This window comes from Ovis canadensis, chromosome 4, assembly GCF_042477335.2.
Source record: "Ovis canadensis isolate MfBH-ARS-UI-01 breed Bighorn chromosome 4, ARS-UI_OviCan_v2, whole genome shotgun sequence".
In the NCBI taxonomy this organism is placed as follows: Eukaryota; Metazoa; Chordata; class Mammalia; order Artiodactyla; family Bovidae; genus Ovis; species Ovis canadensis.
In genome coordinates, this window is record NC_091248.1 from 44,978,457 (window position 1) to 45,000,079 (window position 21,623).

A 21,623-nucleotide genomic window follows, 5' to 3' on the forward strand; every position below is an offset into this window, starting at 1 on the left:
TAAAGGTTAAATACGAAGTCAACATCTGCACACATCACAGTGAACTACAGAATACCCATGGCAAAGAGAAAACCTTTAAAGCATCCAGATAGGAAAGACAGATTATCTGTTAGAAGTGATACCTGAGGTAAGAGCATATTTGTCACCAGCAACAATGGAAGCTGGGAGATAGATGATTTTTTCCCAATTCTCCAGTGTAAAATTATATTTCAGTAACAAGAGTATTTAAGGTAAACAAAAGCAGAATGCATCAACCATCAACAAATCATTGCTGAAATGACTTCCAATATGTGTATTTCAAGAAAAGAGAGGACAAACAAAGCCAAAATTGATTCTCAGAAAAGACTAATTATATTGACAAATCCCAGGCAGAATTAACAAAGGGAAAACAGAACAATCCACAATCCTAGGAATAAATAGGAAACGGCACTACAGAAAGAGCAGAAATTCAAAACATCGTCAAATATAATCAATGAAATTTAAGCAAAGTGGATACATTTTTGGGAACATACTAAAACTATCTCAAGAAATAACATACCTGAATAGTCCTATAACTATTAAAAATTAACCAATAGGAAAATAAAAATATAAACCATTAGTTTAAAACAGAGAATAACAGGCTCTGATGGGATTATAGGTTAATTCAAGGAGCTTTCTGGAAATAAACCTCATTCATATGCTTCCAGAGCCCAGAAGAAGAATGAACACTCAAAAACTGCTGTATGAAGCATGTCTTATTTTTGTGAAAGGACAGTATGAGAAAGGAAAAATTATAAGCCATTCTTTTTTCTGTACACGTAGATAACAAACAAACTAAACCAAATAATCCATATAAATTGGTTGGGTTCATTCCAGGAAAATGTTTAATTTAACATTAGAAAATTAATATAATTCATCATGTTAATAGATTAAAAGTCATATAACCATCTTAACAAATGCCAAAAGATCTTTAGGTACCATTCACCATTCACTTATGATAGAAACTCTATCCTTTTAACCCATTAAAGGATAGCAAAACTCTAAGACAGTTTTACCAGAGCACATAAAAATCCTAGTAGCATCAGGGTTAATGGTGAGATACAGAAATCACTATCAGCAGTAGAATAACTTAATTGTAGCGTATTCACACTGGGTAGTGCTATAAAGTGGTAGAAATGAACTTAATGCATACTTTACACGAATATATAGAAGTACCTCAAAAATAAAAAATTCTTAATATATAGTGTTCATATAAATTTCAAGCCATAAATTGTAAGAGTTTAGCATTTGCAGTAAAAACACATATAGTGAAAATATTATAAAATCAGTGATGTTAAATAAAAATTTAGTGATTTTGTTTGTAGTGGGAAAGAGAAGGATAAAATTAAGGTCATTAAAAGTTATTAGTAATAAGTATTTCCTAAGCTGGATGGTGTGTATGCTCATAGCCAGACCCCTTTTTATATGTATGGAATTTTTCTAACATTTGTAATACTAAGAGAATTGCAGTTAATGTTTATAAAGGTATAACATGTAAAAATGAAACAACTTACATCATGAAAGAATGTTAGAGTGCTAATATTCTAATTTGCATTGCAAGAAGTTAAGAGAGTTGAAAGTTGATAAATGATTAACTGTGGGTATTTAAAGTTAAGAAACTCAGAAGACCTAAAGTAATAGATAGAATTGTTGGATATTGAGAGAAGGTTGAGAGAAAATATAAAGTAGAAAAGCAATGTTAAATCCTTTGTTTGCAAACCCAGTAAATCTGTAATGTCCAAACTTGATAAATCAATAAGCACAGCTTGTGCAGAGAACTGAGAACTAGAGAAACAGCCTCCAGAAGAATGGGAGAGAGGGCCTTGGGTTCCCAGCTTTTCCTGCATGCACGCTCTTTGGTACTCTTTGCACTTGACCATATTAAGACACTGGTATGTTAATAAAAAATTAAGGATTGGCTTATCAAAAAAAAAGAATTGGCTTATTAAGAAAGAGTCAGCTTATATTTGGTGTAAAACGTAAACTGCTGTACACTGATGAGATGGTAGGGGAGCCAAATATAATCATATGGTGAAATTTTTCCTGTGTGTGCTCTGTCTCATCAGTCATGTCCAACTCTTTGTGACCCAATGGAATGCAGCCCGCCAGGCTCCTCTGTCCATGGGATTCTCCAGGCAAGAATACTGGAGTGGGTTGCCGTGCTCTCCTCCAGGGGATCTTCCCAGGCCAAGGATGGAACCTGTGTCTCTTATATCTCCTGCACTGGCAGGCAGGTTCCTTACCACTAACGCCACCTGGGAATAGTTTGTGTATTGATAATCTCTGGGACATTTTTTAAATTTGAAGGTTGTTTTTTATTTTTAAGTGATTTATTCTTCAGTGGAAGCTTCTTGCACCTCCTCTTTTGCTCCCCAGAAAAGTCCCCAGCTGTATGAGGAAAATCAAGAAGACAATTTGTCTTCATAGCAATTTGATACCAGAGCAGATTTTGCTGAAACAGTGTATGGGGAAGGTATTGATATCATTATTGGATTCACTGATAGTCTACACTAGCTTTTTGAGTAGCTGTGCGTTTGCTCATCTAAAGCCTTCTACATTTTACCAATAATTATACGTCAGATTTCTCTTTCTTTTAAAAATCGAAGTTGTAAATGTTAATGGAACCAGAACACTGTGGCTTCTCTTCTCTGGCAGCTTGTTGGATATTAGGTGTGTTTGTGTTTTCTGCTTTCTCCTCAGGCAAATCAAGAGCTTGAGGCATTGGAAGAAGAGATGCTGCAAATGCAGGAATCCACTCATCTTTTTGAAGTGGCTCTTCCAGAGTACAAACAAATGAAGCAGTGTCGCAAAGAGATAAAGTTGCTCAAGGGGCTCTGGGATGTCATTATTTATGTTAGAGTAAGACACTGCTTGTTGAAAGCATGCATGTTTTTTTTTTCCTTTTAGTATTTCTTTTGTATAAATATGCAATTTTTAGTGCCTGCATAATTTTGTAATATCTTAAAATATGTGACTGTTAAACTTTTGCCCCAGAATTAGAGTTCCTATGACTTGTTAGTTGAAGATTCTTCTCTGAATTATTCGTGGTTTTTGTTTTCAGTTCTCAATGAAACTTGGTATGAGTCTCAAGTCCTTCTAGAGAGTTCTATAGAATATAAATAAAAGTTAATATATATTGCACACATATGGTCCTCTCTGCATACAAACTCACATATACACCCATGCTTGTACTTATATGTGTGCATATATAAACAGGCCTGGCTAAAAATAATTTGTATATTGCTAGTTAAGTTACAAACTTAAGTATAAAAATAAGTTCTAAGGAGCTAGGCATATTGCAATATGTGTTATATATACATGATTTTCTTTGAAGTTAGGTGAGAGCCATATAGAAATACATTTACAAGAAATGAGAGTTTTGGCTATAATGGATGAAGGTTTTTTCCCAAAAGCTTATTTTATATGTAGAATTATAAAAACATGATATTTAATGGTGACATTATTTATCAATTCATTCAAACTATTCAGGATTAAATGATAATGATAGTATGTGTATGGAATTTGCCATTGCTTCTAGAAATTAATGTATCACAATGTTTTAGCCTTAAGTTTGACATGTTCTGATAACTTTTTTGTTTTGGTGTTAGGGAAGCTTTGACAGGTGCAGTTAATACTTAAGTAATTGACTTTCCCCTGGATGATGGAGTTGCTGTGTATCATCAGTTTATATATTTTGCTGTGGAGACTTGCTTTCACCAAATGTTGTTGACACTTTTATCTGCTTGTGCGTTTTCAGAGAAGCATTGATAATTGGACTAAAACCCAGTGGAGACAGATTAATGTGGAGCAGATGGAAGTGGAACTCAGAAGGTTTGCCAAGGCAAGTTCCATAACTGTCTGTGATGACGATTTATCTTCCTCTGCACCACCTCCTTCCATCTTCCCTAACCTAGAATCTGCTGTGTTGGGCCGCATGTCCTTATTTACTTCAAACAGGATGATTTGAGACAGGAATTTTTTTCCCACTCTAGCCAGTTGCACTTGTAATCAAGCCTGCCTTTCTGTGAATGAGTGTATAAAAGCATATTAGGGCTAATGAATTGACGAGCAGCGGCTATACTCAGGCACTCTGTGGCTGTCTAGAGTTAAAAAGAGGTGAAGAGCAGGGCTGAGGGGTTAGGCATATGAAACTGTTGAATTCTTTCCTTAGCAACCATAAGTGAAGTATCTTCAAAGGTACCTTATGATTGTGGGCTTTGGGGCAGCTCACTGGAGTAACCTGTGGAAATATATGAAATATTATGATCTTTACTTTTAACTGCCTACTCTGATATCACAGCAGGGCTCGATACAACAGAACTCAGCTTCTTTGAATATTGTGTTTTGGTATCTACTCCCCACTGTCCTATGCCCTCTAAAAGAAAGTAAAGCCTCTTTGAATAAAGCCAAATGCATAGCAGTGAGTGGCTGGGCCTTTTGCTCTCTTCTTGCCCCAGAATGTCCTTGCCCAAACCTCGTCCTGTGTTGCACTCCAACCAGCTCTTCCCATCTTTCTCTCCCATTTTCTCCTGATCCGAGAACCCTAACTGAAATGTCCCGTCATTCTTTCGGATGGCATGGGGTCACTGTGCTCCTCATTGCTCACTTCCTGCCTGTGACCTTTACCATTGCACGGTCTCACTGCAGAGTTACAGTTTAAACCCCATCTCAGCTGAAACTCTTTTGCTTTTTTTCCTCTAGCACTGTCCTTTTGTACTGAAGTTGTTGCTTTATTTTGGGTTTTCTCATTCAAAATTGTTGATATTGTTCCATGAGCCAAGAAGACAGTCAAGTGAAGGGCCCTATTTGAATGTCTTTAAGTTGTTTAAACAAGTCAGGTCTTTGGAGGAAGGTCTTAGCAATCCAGTAACAATCTCAGTTTCCTGCGTGTTTATGTTTCTAGAGGAAACTCTCTTCATTCGCATGCCCTGTAGACTCTATTATTTCACTGCATTTAATGACCCTTGGGTTTCCTCATGGGACATCCAATTGGAGTCTGTGAATAAGAAGCCAGTGTATCTAGGTGTCTTGTACATAGTGGACTAGTACATGAGTGAGTGGATATTTTTCTTTTTTCTCTGGTTTTAGTCTTTAATCTATGAGCTTAAACATGTTTACTCTCTTCCTAATCCAGGAAAAAGCACACATAATTTTTTATAGAAGGCAGATTATAAGGTATATTACTATATGCAAGAGCTGGGTTGTTTTTTCACTTTCCTTTAGGAAATCTGGTCTCTGGATAAGGAGGTTCGCGTGTGGGATGCCTACTCAGGCCTGGAAAGCACAGTGAAGGACACGATGACCTCTCTCAGAGCCGTTGCCGAGTTGCAGAGCCCTGCCCTCAGGGACAGGCATTGGCACCAGCTGATGACGGCCACTGGGGTCAGTGTCCTGGGTCTCATTAACTGAATATTTTTGTGACATGTTATTCCTTGGTTCATATCATTCCTCTGGGATGAAGTGGGATTTGCATCTGATCAGATGCAAGAGGTCAGTCTCCTTGAGACGTGACAAAGGACTGGACATGCAGAGTTCATGGCTTCAGCCTCTGTTGCCATAGACGAAATGTGTCATTCCCCTGCACCGGCCCAGCTCATGTGTTGAAGCCTGAATCCCCAGTGTGACAGTATTTGGAGATGGAATACTTGGGAGATGATTAGGTCATGAGGGTAGAACTCTAGTGAATGAGGTCAGTACTTTTGTAAGGGGACAAAGGCCCCAGAACTTTCTTCTCTCTACCATGTGAAAATAAGACAGATGTCTGTTAACTAAAGAGGCCTTTACCAAGAACCCAATGAAGCTGGCACCCTGATCTTGGACCTGTAGCCTCTAGAACTGTGAGAAATATATGTTTGTTGTTTAATCCCCCTCATTAAACTATGGTTTAATAGTCTATGGTGTTTCGTTAAAAGCAGACAGAAGTAACTAAGACACTCCCCTCCCCCCACTACCACTTTTATCTCTTACTGGCTATATGACCTCACATAGTGCACTTAACCTTTTTGTTACTTTTTATTAATAAAATGAGACGGATGCTGTCTACTCTTATACATCATGTATATCGTGTTAGAATCAAGTAAGATAATGTGAAAGCATTTTATAGAGCATGACATGGCTGCAAAAAATCTTATATTTAGTGGAGAGGATGAAAGCACAGAAGTGAATTTAGGAGGAGGGAGAATTTGGAAATAGTGATTCCCTCCCACAATTTGTTTAGTAATAGTGTCATATTTTGTTTTGATGGTCTTTTGATGGTCTTGATTTTATTGCAAAATATAGAATTATTTCTCATGTGTCCATGCCACTTGAGATTATGTTTTTTTTCCCTTCTAAATCTTTTTAAGAGCAAATATACCAAGCTTACACTTTATTTTCTGGGGAAGGTGACCTTCATGAATTTAAAATACATTACAGGCAGCCTGATGTGCTTGTTTTCTGCTAGGCACACGTTGTGAAAAAAGGCTCTCATGATTTGAAGACAGAGTTTGCAGAGTGGGGAAATTGAGGAGAGGCTCAGCCCGGTGAAGTGGGGACGGCCTAGGCTTTACTGGTCTAACCCTAACACCTCTCTGGGATCCTGGGCGAGTTACTTGCTCTCTTGCCCCTTCCATGAAATACAAGCAATGCTATAGCGCTCCTGTGCAGACTTGGTGAACACACAGGAGATGAGATTACATATAGACCTAGCACGTAGCAAATCCTCAGTAAATGGTCCCTGAAGCTGTTATTATAGTACTTTCCAGAGAGTCTTTCAGACATTGCATATGTAGACTTCATAGTTGATTACTGTGTTCTTTCAGAAAATCTTTATTGAGTCTCCCAACATGGTATGTAGACTGTATGTCCCTACTTCCCACCCACTCCAAACATTTCCTCTAGTGAGCTTTCTACTCACCACAGGCTCTTACCTGTACTATGCCTTTCTGCAAGCTAGAAAAAGATGTCTTCTTGGCAGACAATTTAGGAAAAGGCGTCTTCCTCCAGGCTGCCCTGGGGCATCAGAGCAGCGACTAGATCCCACTTCCAGGTGTCACCTCTTCACTTCCAGTTGTCCATATTCCCTGTGCAAACCATGCAGCTCATCAGGGGACCTCGTAACGCACCCTGCTCGTTCCTCCTGTAAGACAGACCTGACTCCCATCAGCTCTGGAGTGAGGTCAAACGTGATGCAGAAGTAACTAACTCATCTGGTTTGCTCAGGACTCTTTAGGTTTTAGCCAAGGAAGCACCTGGTCCTGGACACACAGGGCTATTTAGTCATCTTGTGCAGAGGCAGATGGTGATCAGTAGTGTTACCGGCTGGGGAGAGCCAGAGAAGACGCCAGCTTCCAGGAGAGAGGGACTGGATGTTCAGAGGAGGAGCTGGGATGGAAACCATGTAGTGGGGTCAGCTCTTCATTTGTGAAGGACATGGGTGACTTTGCACACTTAGGAAGACCTGAGAGCTTCTTAGCAAATACTGGGGTGGGGAACTCACGAGATGATGAGGAAACCGGAATGACTTTTTTCACATGGTAAATATGAATAATGACAGTATGAGTAAGAATTCTTATTTTTTGCCAAGGAACTAAGATTAAATCAATGATAAAACTAGGTTAAATCATGAAAGCAACCGGGAATTATGTTCAGTGAATAGAATACTTAAGAGAAGACAAATGAGCTACTGCCGGATTCCTGGGATTTCAGCTAAATTATAATAAATGAATAATGTGATTCTCTTTAAATTTGGGTTTTGTGGGCAAAGGAGATAAGAAATGAGCTGACAAGGGAAGGTTATGAAACAAAAGGAAGTAGTATAGTGTGAACTTGGCCTAAACCTCAGCCCTCGCTTCCGGTGGGTGATGCCTCCGTAACTGTGAGCCAAAAGGCAGTGTCTTTGGTTGTTCGCACATTTCAGAACTTGACATGTACTCAGCTGCTGACTTGAGTATATTTAGCTCTGATTCAGTCCTCTGGCCATTAGGTAAAAGAAACCATTAATATATATGGAATCAGTCCTACTTTTTTTTTCTTCCTAATCAGGTCAGATTTTCCATAAATGAAGCCACAACTTTGGCAGATCTGTTAGCCTTGCGGTTACACCAAGTGGAAGAGGCTGTCCGAAGCATCGTGGACAAGGCAGTGAGAGAGCTGGGGACTGAGAAGGTTGTGTCCTCGGGCTGTTTCTTTCTACCCTGGGCTAATTCTGTGATTGGCACATGAGCAGACTGGGGAGGAGGCCTTAGGCCCTGTGTGGGGACATGTCTCCCAGCAGGAAAAAGATTCCTTCTCAGCCACAGTAAATGTGTAAAACAAGAGTTGACCCAGTTGATGGTGACAATTATAGCGGAAATCGCTTCTGTGTCATTTACTTGGTAGCAAGCAAAGCTCTCCATGCTTTGTACTAATTCGTTTAATTCTCTGAGGATTATGCCTATTCTACAGGTGTGGAAACTGAGATATCGAGAAGTGATTAGCTTACCCAGTTTCAACAAGGGAACTGGGATTCACATTCTGGCTCTTAGAGCACTGCCTATCCTGTGCTGGCTAATTTGTACCTAATATCTATCAGAGCTTGAAGATAACTTTTTAAGCCCCTTCCTGCTCTGGCATTCCACTTCAGTAAAGGATATAAAATTCAGATCCAATAAAAATGTGATATTGGTGTGATGCTTGTTCTTTTGTGTGATGAGATTCATTCTTGAAACCTCAACACCATGAATTATTTGAAGGAAAGAAAATCGAGGCCAATGATATCCCTCTGTTGGTTTTTTAAAAATTGTAAAAACAGTTTTAAAAATTTCATATGATAGTCTAGTTATTGGTTCTAAATCAAACTTTCGTGCATATAACTAAATGCTGTTGATGTCTAGGTTATTACTGAAATCAGCCAGACCTGGGCAACCATGGAGTTCTCTTACGAAGTTCACTATCGAACAGGCATTCCATTACTGAAGTTTGATGAACTATTGTTTGAAACTCTAGAGCACAACCAAGTAAGATGAATGTTTTTCTTATAGACCTTTCTTTTAAATTATGATTTTAGGCTTTTCCAAAGTTCCAATACTCCTTCTTCATTCATTAGACATCTGCTTGTACCAGACTCTAGGCATAGTACCATTTGGGTTCAAAAAGTATGAACACTTGTTCTCAAGGAAGTTGCCCTTGAGTCAGGAGACAGATAAGGGTTCCAAAAAGTCTTGCAAGGTGGTGGTACTTGTGCTAAACCTTGAAAGATGGGCTGGTATTCAAGAATGATGATCAGAGAAGAGTATTATATGCAAAGAGGACAGTGTCCCCTTTTAATGGCATGCCAAAAAGTACCTGACATTCAGAGGTAATTTAAAGGATTTGGTTCCCTTAGAATAAAGATTTTCTTGATAGGAGTAATGAAAAATAAGGTTGGAGAGACAGACCAGAATGCAGCCTATGTGTTCTTGAGTTATAAGAGTATGAGTTGGTGTCTTTTTGGACATGAGAGGTAAGAAAGGCGAAATAATAACAGTGGTGGTACTATTATTGGAGAAAAGGCACTTAGGAAAGAACCTGCTCTAAGAGATGATGCTCTGTTATTTCTGATGTAGTTAAAGTGAGGGACATTGATGTAAAGGTGGAAAGTCAGACCCAGAGCCCAGTGCAGAGGTTTAGTCTAGAACTGAAGGTTGGGAGGTCGTTGTTGGTATCCTGAGAACTGATGAGCTAGATAATGAGAGGAAAAGAGGGTACACTAGCCAAGAACAGTAGGGAAGGGCTGCATTTGGTGAGTGAGAGAAGGAGGCATAAAGGAGTCAGAGAGTGAGAATGATTGGAGGCATAGTGGAAGAGGACACTGCAGTATCAGAATAATCATGGGATAATTTTTCCACCAAAGAAAGTCAATATTATGGAAACAACCTAAATGTCAATTGAAGGATGAATGGATAAAAAAGTGTGTGTGTGTGTGTGTGTATATATATATATAAAATGGACTGTTCAGCTGTTAAAAAAAGAGAAATCCTGCTGTTTGTGACCACATGACTGAATGTTGAGGGCATTATGCGAAGTGAGATAAGTCAGAAACAACAAATACTGTATGTTCTGTCTTATATGTGGGATCTACAAAAGCCAAACTCATAGAAGCAAAGAGCAGAATGGTGATTACCAGGTGCCAGGGCTTTGGGGAAGAGGGAGATGTTGGTTGAAGGGTATAGACCCCTAGTAAGTTCTGGACATCTTTTATACACTATGATTGACTATATTGTATTGAAAGTTATTGAGAGTAGATCTTGACATTAATGTGTTACTGTTAACACACATGCATGCTCATACACAAAAGGTAATTATATGGGGGGATGCGAGCGTGCTTAGTCGTGTCCGACTCTGTGACCCCATGACTGTAGCCTGCCAGGCTCCTCTGTCCATGGGATTTCTCAGGCAAGAATACTGGAGTGGGTTGCCATTCCCTTCTCCAGGGGATCTTCATGACCTAGGGCTCAAACTAGGGTCTCCTGCAACTCCTGCCTTGGCAGGTGGATTCTTTTACTACTAAGCCATGGATAGAGGTATTAACATTATTGTGGTAACCATTTCATAATATATACACACATGTATCAAATCATCACATTGTATGCTTTAAACTTACAGAGCATCTGAGTAATATCTCAACAAAGCCGGGGGTGGGGGGTATAGAAAGAATCAAATGTATTAAATACTTATAGAGGTGAAGGAGAATGAGAAGAGGTTGTTCGGACTCAGTGACTTCCTGAGATTTCAATGTCAAAGAATAGGGGAAGTGCTCGAGGATCTGCATGGTGTTAAAGCTTAGTAGTACTCTTGCCTGGAAAATCCCATGGGCGGAGGAGCCTGGTAGGCTGCAGTCCATGGGGTCGCGAAGAGTTGGACACGACTGAGCGACTTCACTTTCACTTTTCAGTTTCATGCATTGCAGAAGGAAATGGCAACCCACTCCAGTGTTCTTGCCTGGAGAATCCCAGGGACAGGGGAGCCTGGTGGGCTGCGGTCTATGGGGTCACACAGAGTTGGACACGACTGAAGCGACTTAGCAGCAGCAGCAGTGTTAGGATAGCTACAAAGTTTGGTAGTAAATTCAAAGGGGAGGAAAACAGTGTGTGAAGGCTTAGCAAGCTAGAGGGAAATTTGTTTTATATTTTTCATATTGAAGAAAAAAAAGAACCATAACTTTGAAATGATTAGTAGGCAGAGACCATGGGGAGAGTGGAGGATGAAAGAATGAAGTTTAATTCCTGAAACTGTACCGTGGAGCCCAATATATTTTCCTGCCTGCAAAGAGATACATGTTAGTCTTGTAGAAAACATATTACATGTAGTTGATTACGTTTATCTTTTCCTTTTAAAGAAACGAAACCATGTTAGTGTGAATATGCCATTACTTCACTAATTTAGCAAATGCTGACTGAATGCTTGTTCCACATTTTGCTTGCTAGGTCTTAGGAATCCAGCAGAAAAAAGAAGCAATATAGTCCCTCCCTCATGGTGCTCGTAGATTACTAATTTAGATGTTATTTCACATTCTTTGCCTTCATTTAGGTTCAGTTACAGACTCTGCTTCAAAGCAAGTATGTGGAATATTTCATTGAGCAAGTCATAAGCTGGCAAAACAAATTAAACATAGCAGACTCTGTCATCTTTACTTGGATCGAAGTCCAGTGCACTTGGTCTCACCTAGAAAGCATCTTTGCTTGTTCAGAAGATATTCGAATCCAACTTGTGAAAGATGCTCAGAGATTTGACAGAGTAGATGCTGAATTTAAGGTTTGTGGAAGACAGGCTATTTTCTATCCCAACAACTTTTTCCAAATAATATAAAAGACTTGTTAAAGAAACATCTTTTTCTAAATAACGTAAGAGCCTTATATAAAGAAACATAATTTGGGTTGTTGAATTTATGAAATCTATATATGTAATCAGTATTTGCATTTCAGGAGACAAAAGTTAGGAAACTTCTCTGCGTGATGGGTCAGATCAATATTTTAGGCTTTGTGGTCGTATATGATCTCAGTCACAACTACTCAGGGCTGCCTTTGCCATGCGAAAGAAAACACAGACACAGCATGGATAGATGGGTGTGGCTGGCACCAGTAAAAATTTATAGACGCCAAAAATTGAATTCCATATTATTTTTGTATGTTATAAAGTATTAGATTCCTCTGATTTTTCTGCACTAGTTAAGGATGTAAGCATGAATGGATGTTGTCTTAACTTTGTGCTGTACAAACCCAGGCAGCAGACCTGATATTTCCCACAGACCATGAACTGGCTGCCCTGAAGTAGGCCTAGTTGAGACAGGTTCATCTTCACGAAGTAAGAGACTAGGGAGGGGAAGCCAATAGCAAAGTTACGCTATCAGTTATTGGTTTGTTTCATAAGAGCCAAAGAGAATACTTGAAAGTATTAGTCACTCAGTCCTGTCTGACTCTTTGTGACCCCATGGACTGTAGCCCACCAGGCTCCACTGTCCATGGGATTCTTCAGGCAAGAGTACTAGAGTGGGTTGCCGTTTCCTTCTCCAGGGGATCTTCCTGATCCAGGGATCGAACCCTGGTCTCCTTCATTGCAGGCAGCTTCTTTACTGTCTGAGCCACCAGGGAAGCCCCAGAGAACAGATGGTGAGGTAATATAATAATAAATGATTTGAGAGACTTTAAGCAGAGAATAGTGGCTTTACCTTTTTATATAGAAATGGGGATGAATTATTTTCTCCCTGCTAGCTAAAGCAGAATATCCGAGGGATTCTATTTTGTTTAACTTTTAAGTGGGAAAGAATAGATAAATTGTTTAGTATTCATCTCTTTTAAATACGAATATATTCTTTAAGATTCTGGTTCTCTCTCTCTTAATGTTTTTGTTCGTTTGGTTTAGAAGATAGAAATTCTTCATGGACCCAGAGTGGTGGTAATGCTTATCAAATTTATATTGATAAAAACTATGTGATTACACCTTGTTTTTGATGTTCATCTAAAAGTTTAATAGCAGAACAGACATGGTGTTTGTCTCATTAACATTGCTTTCTTATACTCTGTTCTTCACTTTTTAATTCCCCAAAGGGATGAAAAACCTAGAAAAGTAATTTCTAATATCAATGGTTGCATGTTGTACTTTCACACAGGAATTAATGTTCAGAACAGCTAAAATAAAAAATGTTTTAGAGGCAACATGTGAGCTGCATCTCTATGAAAAACTTAAAGATTTACAGTACAGGTGAGAATACAACTACAAAGTGATCAATTTGTTATACTTTTGACATTTCTTTTGAATATCTAATAGTGTATATCATGTTACTATAGATGCAACCTCTACTAATTTAAATTTTTGCTTATAGTTGTCTAGTTGCCTTTTACATATTAGGTGGTGTGTGTGTGTGTATAGTGATTTAATGCAACTACATCCAAATATATTTCTTTTCCAAGAGGGATATCATAATAGTAAAATAGAATATATTAAGTAGACAGTCAACATGAAAAAAAGATCAGCGTGATTGATCGATTTTTTTTTATCAGTGTCCTATAAATATTAAGTATCTACTGTATCCTAGGAACTGGGACTATACTCATATAAGTCCTTTTTTTTGTATATAGTGAAATTATACTAGAAATTATCCTTTGACAGCATGTTAGTACTTTTGAAATCCTTGTCCTACAGGGCCTTTTATTCAAATAAAATTATACAACAGCTAGTGGTCACATGGAGAAGGCAATGGCACCCCACTCCAGTACTCTCGCCTGGAAAATCCCATGGACAGAGGAGCCTGGAAGGCTGCAGTCCATGGGGTCGCTGAGGGTTGGACACGACTGAGCGACTTCACTTTCACTTTTCACTTTCATTCATTGGAGAAGGAAATGGCAACCCATTCCAGTGTTCTTGCCTGGAGAATCCCGGGGACGGGGGAGCCTGGTGGGCTGCCGTCTCTGGGGTCACACAGAGTCAGACATGACTGAAGTGACTTAGTAGCAGTGGTCACAAGAAAATTCTGACTTTTGATTTAAACCAGGCAGATCAGCTACTAAAAAAGAGCTTTGTGCAGAATAGTGATCACTTTTTATTGCATGGTAGAGGAGCCTCTAGATAAAAATATATTGCACACAATTATTTCATAATCTGGTGGTTTTTTCAAGATAAAGTTGACCATCATTTTAGAAGTGTGGATTTCCACAGAAGTTAATTATTTCTTAGTCGGTGATTTTTGAGGGCTTGGTGGCTCTGCCTCTGGGTCTTCTCTGCTCTGCTAAGAACAGTAAAGTGGAAATGGTTCAGGGTGTAATGACATCCCTGAAAACCAGAGAGAATTGAAGCCACTTATATATTTTTTAGACATTCCATGGGAAAAAGAAAACCTTAAACCTGTTACATGTTGACTAAAGCACTTTGTGCTCAGGGTGAGTGATCCCAAACCCAGTCTTCTCTCCTGCTGTTGAGACGTGTCATTAAGATAAGTGACAATATATTGCACTTGAAAACATGTGGGTTGTTTTCAAATATCTTTTGATATTGATTTCTAACCTAATTCCACGTTGACAAGAGAACAGTCTGTATGATTTCAATACCTTTAGACCATGAGACTTTTGCACTTTGTTTTATGTCCCTGGATATGTTTAAGTATCTCTTAGATTATAGTCTATAGAAACTTGAAAAGAATCTGCATCCTACTGTTGTGTGAAATTGTATAAATCTTAATTATGTTGAATTGGTTCATGGTGGTTTTCAGTTCTACTATATCCTTCTCCTTTACTATATATTCATTCTATTTTTAAGAGTTTGATATTGAAACTCCAACTAAAAATCTTAATTTGTCTAGTTAAAAATAATTGTATATTATAGTGGAACTATAAAAAAAAAGTGACAACAAGTAACACCAACTTAAATTTGATCTGTATTTAGTCTCAACTAATATGTGTGTGTGTGTGTATCTCCTTCTACTTGGCACACCTTGTACATTAGTCACAAACGAGATGATGATGTTATAAGAGAAGGAGATAGGTTGCCATGTTAAACAGCTTATTGAGATGAATGGACAGATTGAGACACTCTGGGTTTTGTTGACATTTTAATAACTGAATGGGCAAAATATGCTTACAATGATGTTTCATTCATGCAGGCTTTCTCTTTGTGAAAAAGCTCTTGCTCAGTACCTGGAAACCAAGCGTTTGGCTTTCCCACGCTTCTATTTCATCTCTTCCACAGACTTACTTGACATTCTCTCAAAGGGAACTCAACCTACACAGGTAATATTGATTTTGAAAGCCTCATATTGTCCTTTGTTCACTAAGTAATGTCAGTTTCTCTATCATTGTCTAAATGCTACCTACCATGTCACATGTTCCAAAAGCCAGAAAATATGCAATAAAAATTCTTAATGTAGCAACAGAGAGATGTTAGAGGCAGTGCTAAAGGAACTAGGAAGGATGAGTACCTTGTCCTAGGTGAAGGGACACTGTACAAGTGTCTAGAAAGGAGAACAAATGTACAAGGCTTGGAGCCCTGCAAGAACTTAACAGAAGAAACACCAGTTCCAAATCCCCAGAATTGCAGGACAAGTACTGGGGCTCCATTGTCTGGTTCACAGTTTTCTTGGGAAGGACGGGGTCACTGGGAACGAGATCATGGCAGGTACCTTCTTTCAAAAACCTTGCCTCCAGGGTAACCCTTATAATTACTAAGCTGGGCTAGGCTTCATTGCTGTTCAGAAGTGTATTGGTATAATTTCAGGCTCATCTTCCACCCTCTCATTTTCTCCTATGCATTCAAAAATAAGGTAGCACCCATGACAGTGGGCTTCCCTGGTGGCTCAGATGGTAAAGCGTCTGTCTACAATGCAGGAGACTCGGGTTCGAGCCCTGGGTTGGGAAGATGCCCTGGAGAAGGTAATGGCAATCCACTCCAGTACTATTGCCTGGAAAATCCCATGGACAGAGGAGCCAGGTAGGCTATAGTCCATGGGGTCGCAAAAAGTAGGACACGACTGAGCGACTTCACTTTCACCCATGACGGTATCAGTATGTAAAGCAAATAAAAGAGGCAATTGTCTTTTGTAATCTGAGAGCACAGATCAGCGACAGACTTTGTGCAAATCCCCAAGCTCTCCTTCCCCTAAACATTTAGAGGATATTGCTTTTCATTATGTCTGTTCGGTTGTTCAGGATCTTAGAGTTGTTACAGCTGGCACAGGTATATACTCCTGGGCTTGACCGCACATCACAGATTGTGCTTTACTTTTATAGGTTTGTCTCCAGGTTCTTTCTCTAGAAATTTTTATGCCATTTTCTTTGGAATATGTGTTACCTCACACTACAGTTTCCTGAATTCTGATGTCCTGTGGACACAGTATTTATCTTCATTTTTTCTCTCTCATTCGTTTCTCTTTTTTCAGTTGGAATATAATTGCTTTACAGTGTTTCAGTTTCTGCTGTACAGCAGAGTGAGTCGGCTATAAGTAGACATGTATCCCCTCCCTCCTGGACCTTCCTCCATCCGCACCCCACCCCCCAATCCACCCATTTAGGTCATCGCAGAGCATTGAGCTGGGCTCCCTGTGCCCAGCAGCAGGTTCCCACTAGCTATTTCACATGTGGTGGTGTATATATGTCAACCTTAATCTCCCAATGTCGCACCGTCCCCTTCCCCACCTGTGTCCCCATGCCTGTGCTCTTCGTCTGCATCTCTGTTCCTGCCCTGCAGTGGGTTCATTTGCACCATTTTTAAAGATTCCACTTACATACATTAATGTACAATGTATGTCTTTCTCTTTCTTCACGCTGACAGTCTCTAGGCCCATCCACTTATCTACGAATGACTCAGGTCCCTTTCTTTTTATGACTGAGTAGTACTCCATTGTACGTATGCACCACATCTTGATCCATGCATCTGTTGATGGACATTTGGGTTGCTTCCATGTCTTGGCTACTGTAAACAGTGTTTCAGTGAACACTGGGGGGTCCATGTATCTTTTTGAATTATGACTTTCTCAGGGTACATGCCCAGGAGTGGGATTGCAGGATTGTATCATAGTTCTATTTTAGTTTTTAATGTGCCTCCATGGTGTTTTTCATAGTTGTTGTACCTGTTTACATCCCCACCAACAGTATAGGAGGGTTGCCTTTTTTCTACACCCTCTCTAGCATTTATTGTTTGTAAACTTTCTGATGATGGCCATTCTGACCAGGTGAGGTGATACCTCGTTGTAGTTTTGATCTGCAGTTCTCTAAATGATTATGATGTTGACCATCTTTTCGGGTGCCTCTTGGCCATCTGTATGTCCTTGTAGAAATGTTTATTTAGATCTTCTGCCCATTTTTTGATTGGGTTGTTTGTTGTTTTGTTATTGAGCTGCATGAGCTATTTGTGTATTTTGGAAATAAATCCTTTGTTTGCTTTGTTTTCAAATGTTTTGTCCTATCCTGAGAGTTATCTTTTTGGCTTGTTTATGGTTTCCTTGGTTGAGCAGGAGCTTTTAAGTTTCAGTTCAGTTCAGTTGCTCAGTCGTGTCTGACTCTTTGCGACCCCATGGATTGAAGCACGCCAGGCTTCCCTGTCCAACTCCCAGAGTTCACTCAGACTCATGTCCATCGAGTCAGTGATGCCATCCAGCCATCTCATCCTCTGTCGTCCCCTTCTCCTCCTGCCCCCAATCCCTCCCAGCATCAGAGACTTTTCCAATGAGTCAACTCTTCCCATGAGGTGGCCAAAGTACTGAAGTTTCAGCTTTAGCATCATTCCTTCCAAAGAAATCCCAGGGCTGATCTCCTTTAGAATGGACTGGTTGGATCTCCTTGCAGTCCAAGGGACTCTCAAAAGTCTTCTCCAACAGCACAGTTCAAATGCATCAATTCTTTGGCACTCAGCCTTCTTCACTGTCAATAAATAGTTTCATTTTTTGTTTTCATTTCATTTCTCTAGGAGGAGAGTCAAAAAAATAATCTGTGATTTATGTCAAAGAATGTTCTTCCTATGTTTTCCTCTGAGAGTTTTATAGTGTCTTGTCTTACACTTAGATCTTTAATCCATATTGAGTTTAATTTTGCATATAGTGTTAAGTAGTGTTGTAATTTCATTCATTAGGTGTAGCTGTCCAGGTTTCCCAGCACCACTTACTGAAGAGACTGTTTTTTCCATTGTATATTCTTGCCTCCTTTGTCATAGGTTAGGTGACCATAGGTGGATTTATTTTGGGGCTTTCTACCCTGTACCTCTGCTGTCCTAGGGTGATGATATGAGATAAAGGGTGTCATATCCTATTCCAGGTATATGTTCCTAAACACTTGAAAATTTGAAATACTTAGAATTCTGAATTTTAACTCTGTAAATTAGGTGCATAAATCTGTAAGTAAGAATATGTCTTTTCTTTTATATTCTTTAAACATAATAAACACATGTGATATTTTATTGAACAGTATTACTTACCCAGAATATAGACATGAGACATTTTTATTTTTCTACAATTATTAATCTCAAATGTGCCCTGCTGAATCTCTTTACACTGAGTAGCAGATCCCTTTATAACACCTTGGGTAGGCATTGTAATGCTCCTGTGCCTTTTTCTTGTTAATAATTAAAGAAACCCAAAGCAACCCAGCAAGATCTAGTTTAAAATTCCAAGCTCACCTCTGTGTCAGGACCAGTATTTTACATAAAGAACCTGGAGATGAGATCTGTTATTTCTCCTCCCTATCGATTTATTTTGGGCAGGAGCGGGGGAGGGGTGTCATCTGTCAGTCATCACCCTTTCTTAATGCATATTCCGCTTCTCTGTTCAGCAGTGGCTGTTGACCTTGCCCCTTGACAGCCGGTACCCGCATCTGGGTCTCTTGTGGAACAGGAGCAAGTCCCTCAGGACAGGGGAACTTCTCATGGGTGTACACGCAGAGCCACGTCCATCTCAGTGCTGCTAGTTCTCGCCCTTGGCCATGTAGTCAGTCATCTGTTACATCTCGTTCCTCCTTCCCTCCTACACAGACGCGCGAAGTAGGGGCATGTCACAGCTGCACCTGCTGCAGGCACCCATGGACTCTGTGAGTGGTTCCCCAACCCCACTCACTGGACAAACTAGAGGGCAGAGGTTGGGGAAACAGTCCTCCTCCTTGAAGCCCCACGAGGAGTGAGGAAAAGTCAGAGCATCCCCCTCTGGGCTGATAACTCACGGGTGTGAGGATAGCCATCTCTCTCTCTCCCCACCTCCCTGCTGTGCTTTCCCAGAAGGGGTGTGTGGAGGCAGATGATGGTAAGTTGTTGAGATGTGTCTTGTCAGACCCTGAAGGGACCAACTTGTCTTAATCCCTGTCTGCTCTCTTCAGAGCATGTGCGTGCCCAGTGCCTCTCTGTCCTTAGTTGAAGTCCTAGGCAGGTGCTAGAGGAGCAGATGACTCACCGTACACTTGTCACCCATTCTGTGTCCTTTCAAATCATCAAGAAGTGCTTCGTGCGTTAGACATGCTTGTTGGCTCACAGGTATATGCGTCCCTGATGCCAACTGCTGCTTTTCCATATCCTTCCTAAATTATAGGATGAGGTTTTCCATTTTTTAAAAAGTAAACTTAAAAGATGTACCTTTAAAATAATTATTTTTATTTTCACAGTATCACTTCAGTGCTTTAGTGTTACCTTTCATATCACTGTGATTAGACAAGTCTTCTTGTCTGCTTCATTCACAGCATTTGAATTGTAAGTTCTAAACCCCCGAACCTCAGGTGCATTTCTCAGTTCTAGTAACACTCTTTAATGTAGGGCTGGTAATGCCAGGCATTAAAAAGATCTTAAATTTTAATGTAGCTGAATATTAAAGTCACAGCAGAGGGAGTCTCTGGAATGGCTCATAGCCATGCTAATGAGTACCAGCCGTGGTGCCATCTATACCATATCAACAAAAGGAGGTAGGATATTTCTGCTTACTAGCTGAATGGGTCTGTCTGAATATGTAGCTCCCGGGTAAATGCAGTCTACAGTTCCCATGACCTGCCAGCTTTGAAATGATTCAATTTTTGAAACATTTTGAAATTTGAGGTACACTATTTCAAATTTGCTCAAAATTTGACTTCATTGAGATCTTTTTGTTCCACGAATTAAACCTTGAACAATTCAATTTCACATCAAATGTCATCACACTTTTAGGAAAGGGTCCTTATTAGGGAAAGGGTTTAGCTGCCCCTGAGGTGTGAGTACCACCAGCAAGTGACTTGCTGGGGCAGAGGATTGAAAAAGTGCTAAGGATGAGTTGAGTCATCTTGAGCCACAGTCAGCTTCTTTCCCTACAGTGTTTTTGCCAAATCAAGGTGTGATCTCAACTCTTGGTCACTTACCGTAGAAGAGTTAATGCTTATGGCTGTTATGCCAAAGGGCCTAGCCTTCCTGCACTCTCTTTCACTATTAGAATCAGTTTCAGGCCACCAGACACAGCTTTTCCGTCTCTGCCTTTTATGCTAACATCCGGAATGTGCTCCCTGTAGTGTGACGGACATAACGTGGCAACTGCAGCTTATAGGATAACAATGCATTGGGCCTTTGTGGGCAGATGACTCATGTTGACATCTTGTGAATGACTTGAATTCTTCAGGTTCCCCTCCTCCACCCACTACACTCAATTTAAGAGTGCTGGTCCAAGTGAGGGTTTCTGCAGTTGATGTGGAATTTGATCAGCCTGAACACGTCAGCTAGGGGAGGGCTGATATTACTACATCCTGCATTCTGTAACCAGAAATGCCCAATTTAAGGTACTTCAGGTGGAATGTCAGAGTGATGACGTCAGTGCATCTAAAATGCCTTCAGTGGTTTTTTAGCTCTCAGTAAGTTTGGGTAAGGTCAGGTTTTAAAGATTTTTCTCCTAGAATTCATCCTGACTTCCCAGTCTCATAGATTATCTCAAGGCCTGAGGATAGGGCTGTGCCATGTAACGTAAGTGGTCAGAAGTTTCTGGCGGTTGCTTGTGGAAACCCAAACTTAGAGGTGTCCTTGCAGGGTTAATGGACATGGAGTAGTAATTATGCAGTTGCACATGATTCAGTATTAACATTCTGTGATTCTTCTCCTGCTTAGAAAAACATCCTTTTGTATTTTTCAAGTAAAGCAAGTATAGTGGTTAAAGTCAGCCTGGGTAACATCAGTTGCCCTGGGGTGCCCTCCCAGGTTGTAACACAATGTCTAAAAATAGCAGACAACCAGTTTTTAGCCACTGGTTGCTTATGACCTGAAAGATCTTTCTGTCCTGGAAGAGTTGGCATGCTTTCTCTTCCTTCATCTTCTGTGTGATGATGAGTGAAAACTTCCCATGGTGGAGCTATACTATAGAAAGACACACTTTCTATGTGATCAGCGGCATTTGTGTTGCATGACGGAGGTAGCCGTGGACCACATGTGGCTAATGGGCACTTGAAATGTGACAACTGAGAAACTGAATTTTTAACTACAATGTGTTAGAGTTGATCTTTGATTCAGTTATTGGAAAACGTAAAGTTGGAACAACTTGAGTGTGAATCTACTCTCTGAACTGCATATCTTATGAAACATAGAGACAGATCAAGTATGTCTGATGAAGAATCCAAACTGAGATAAGCTATAAATGCAAAATATGCACCTGGTTTCAAAGACTTAAAGAATGTAAACTATCTCGTTAGTACCTCTTC

General features: G+C 39.9%; 1 protein-coding gene across 1 annotated transcript in view; it reads left to right on the forward strand.

Annotated features, from left to right (window-relative positions):
* DNAH11 (dynein axonemal heavy chain 11) overlaps positions 1–21,623 on the forward strand; it is a 357,148-nt gene that overhangs the window by 64,483 nt on the left and 271,042 nt on the right. Inside the window, exons 21-28 of the mRNA XM_069587639.1 lie at positions 2,719–2,877; positions 3,776–3,859; positions 5,242–5,400; positions 8,041–8,163; positions 8,871–8,993; positions 11,545–11,769; positions 13,124–13,215; positions 15,110–15,236. Coding sequence (XP_069443740.1) covers positions 2,719–2,877; positions 3,776–3,859; positions 5,242–5,400; positions 8,041–8,163; positions 8,871–8,993; positions 11,545–11,769; positions 13,124–13,215; positions 15,110–15,236 — 1,092 coding nt within the window. The remainder of the gene's footprint in view (positions 1–2,718; positions 2,878–3,775; positions 3,860–5,241; positions 5,401–8,040; positions 8,164–8,870; positions 8,994–11,544; positions 11,770–13,123; positions 13,216–15,109; positions 15,237–21,623) is intronic.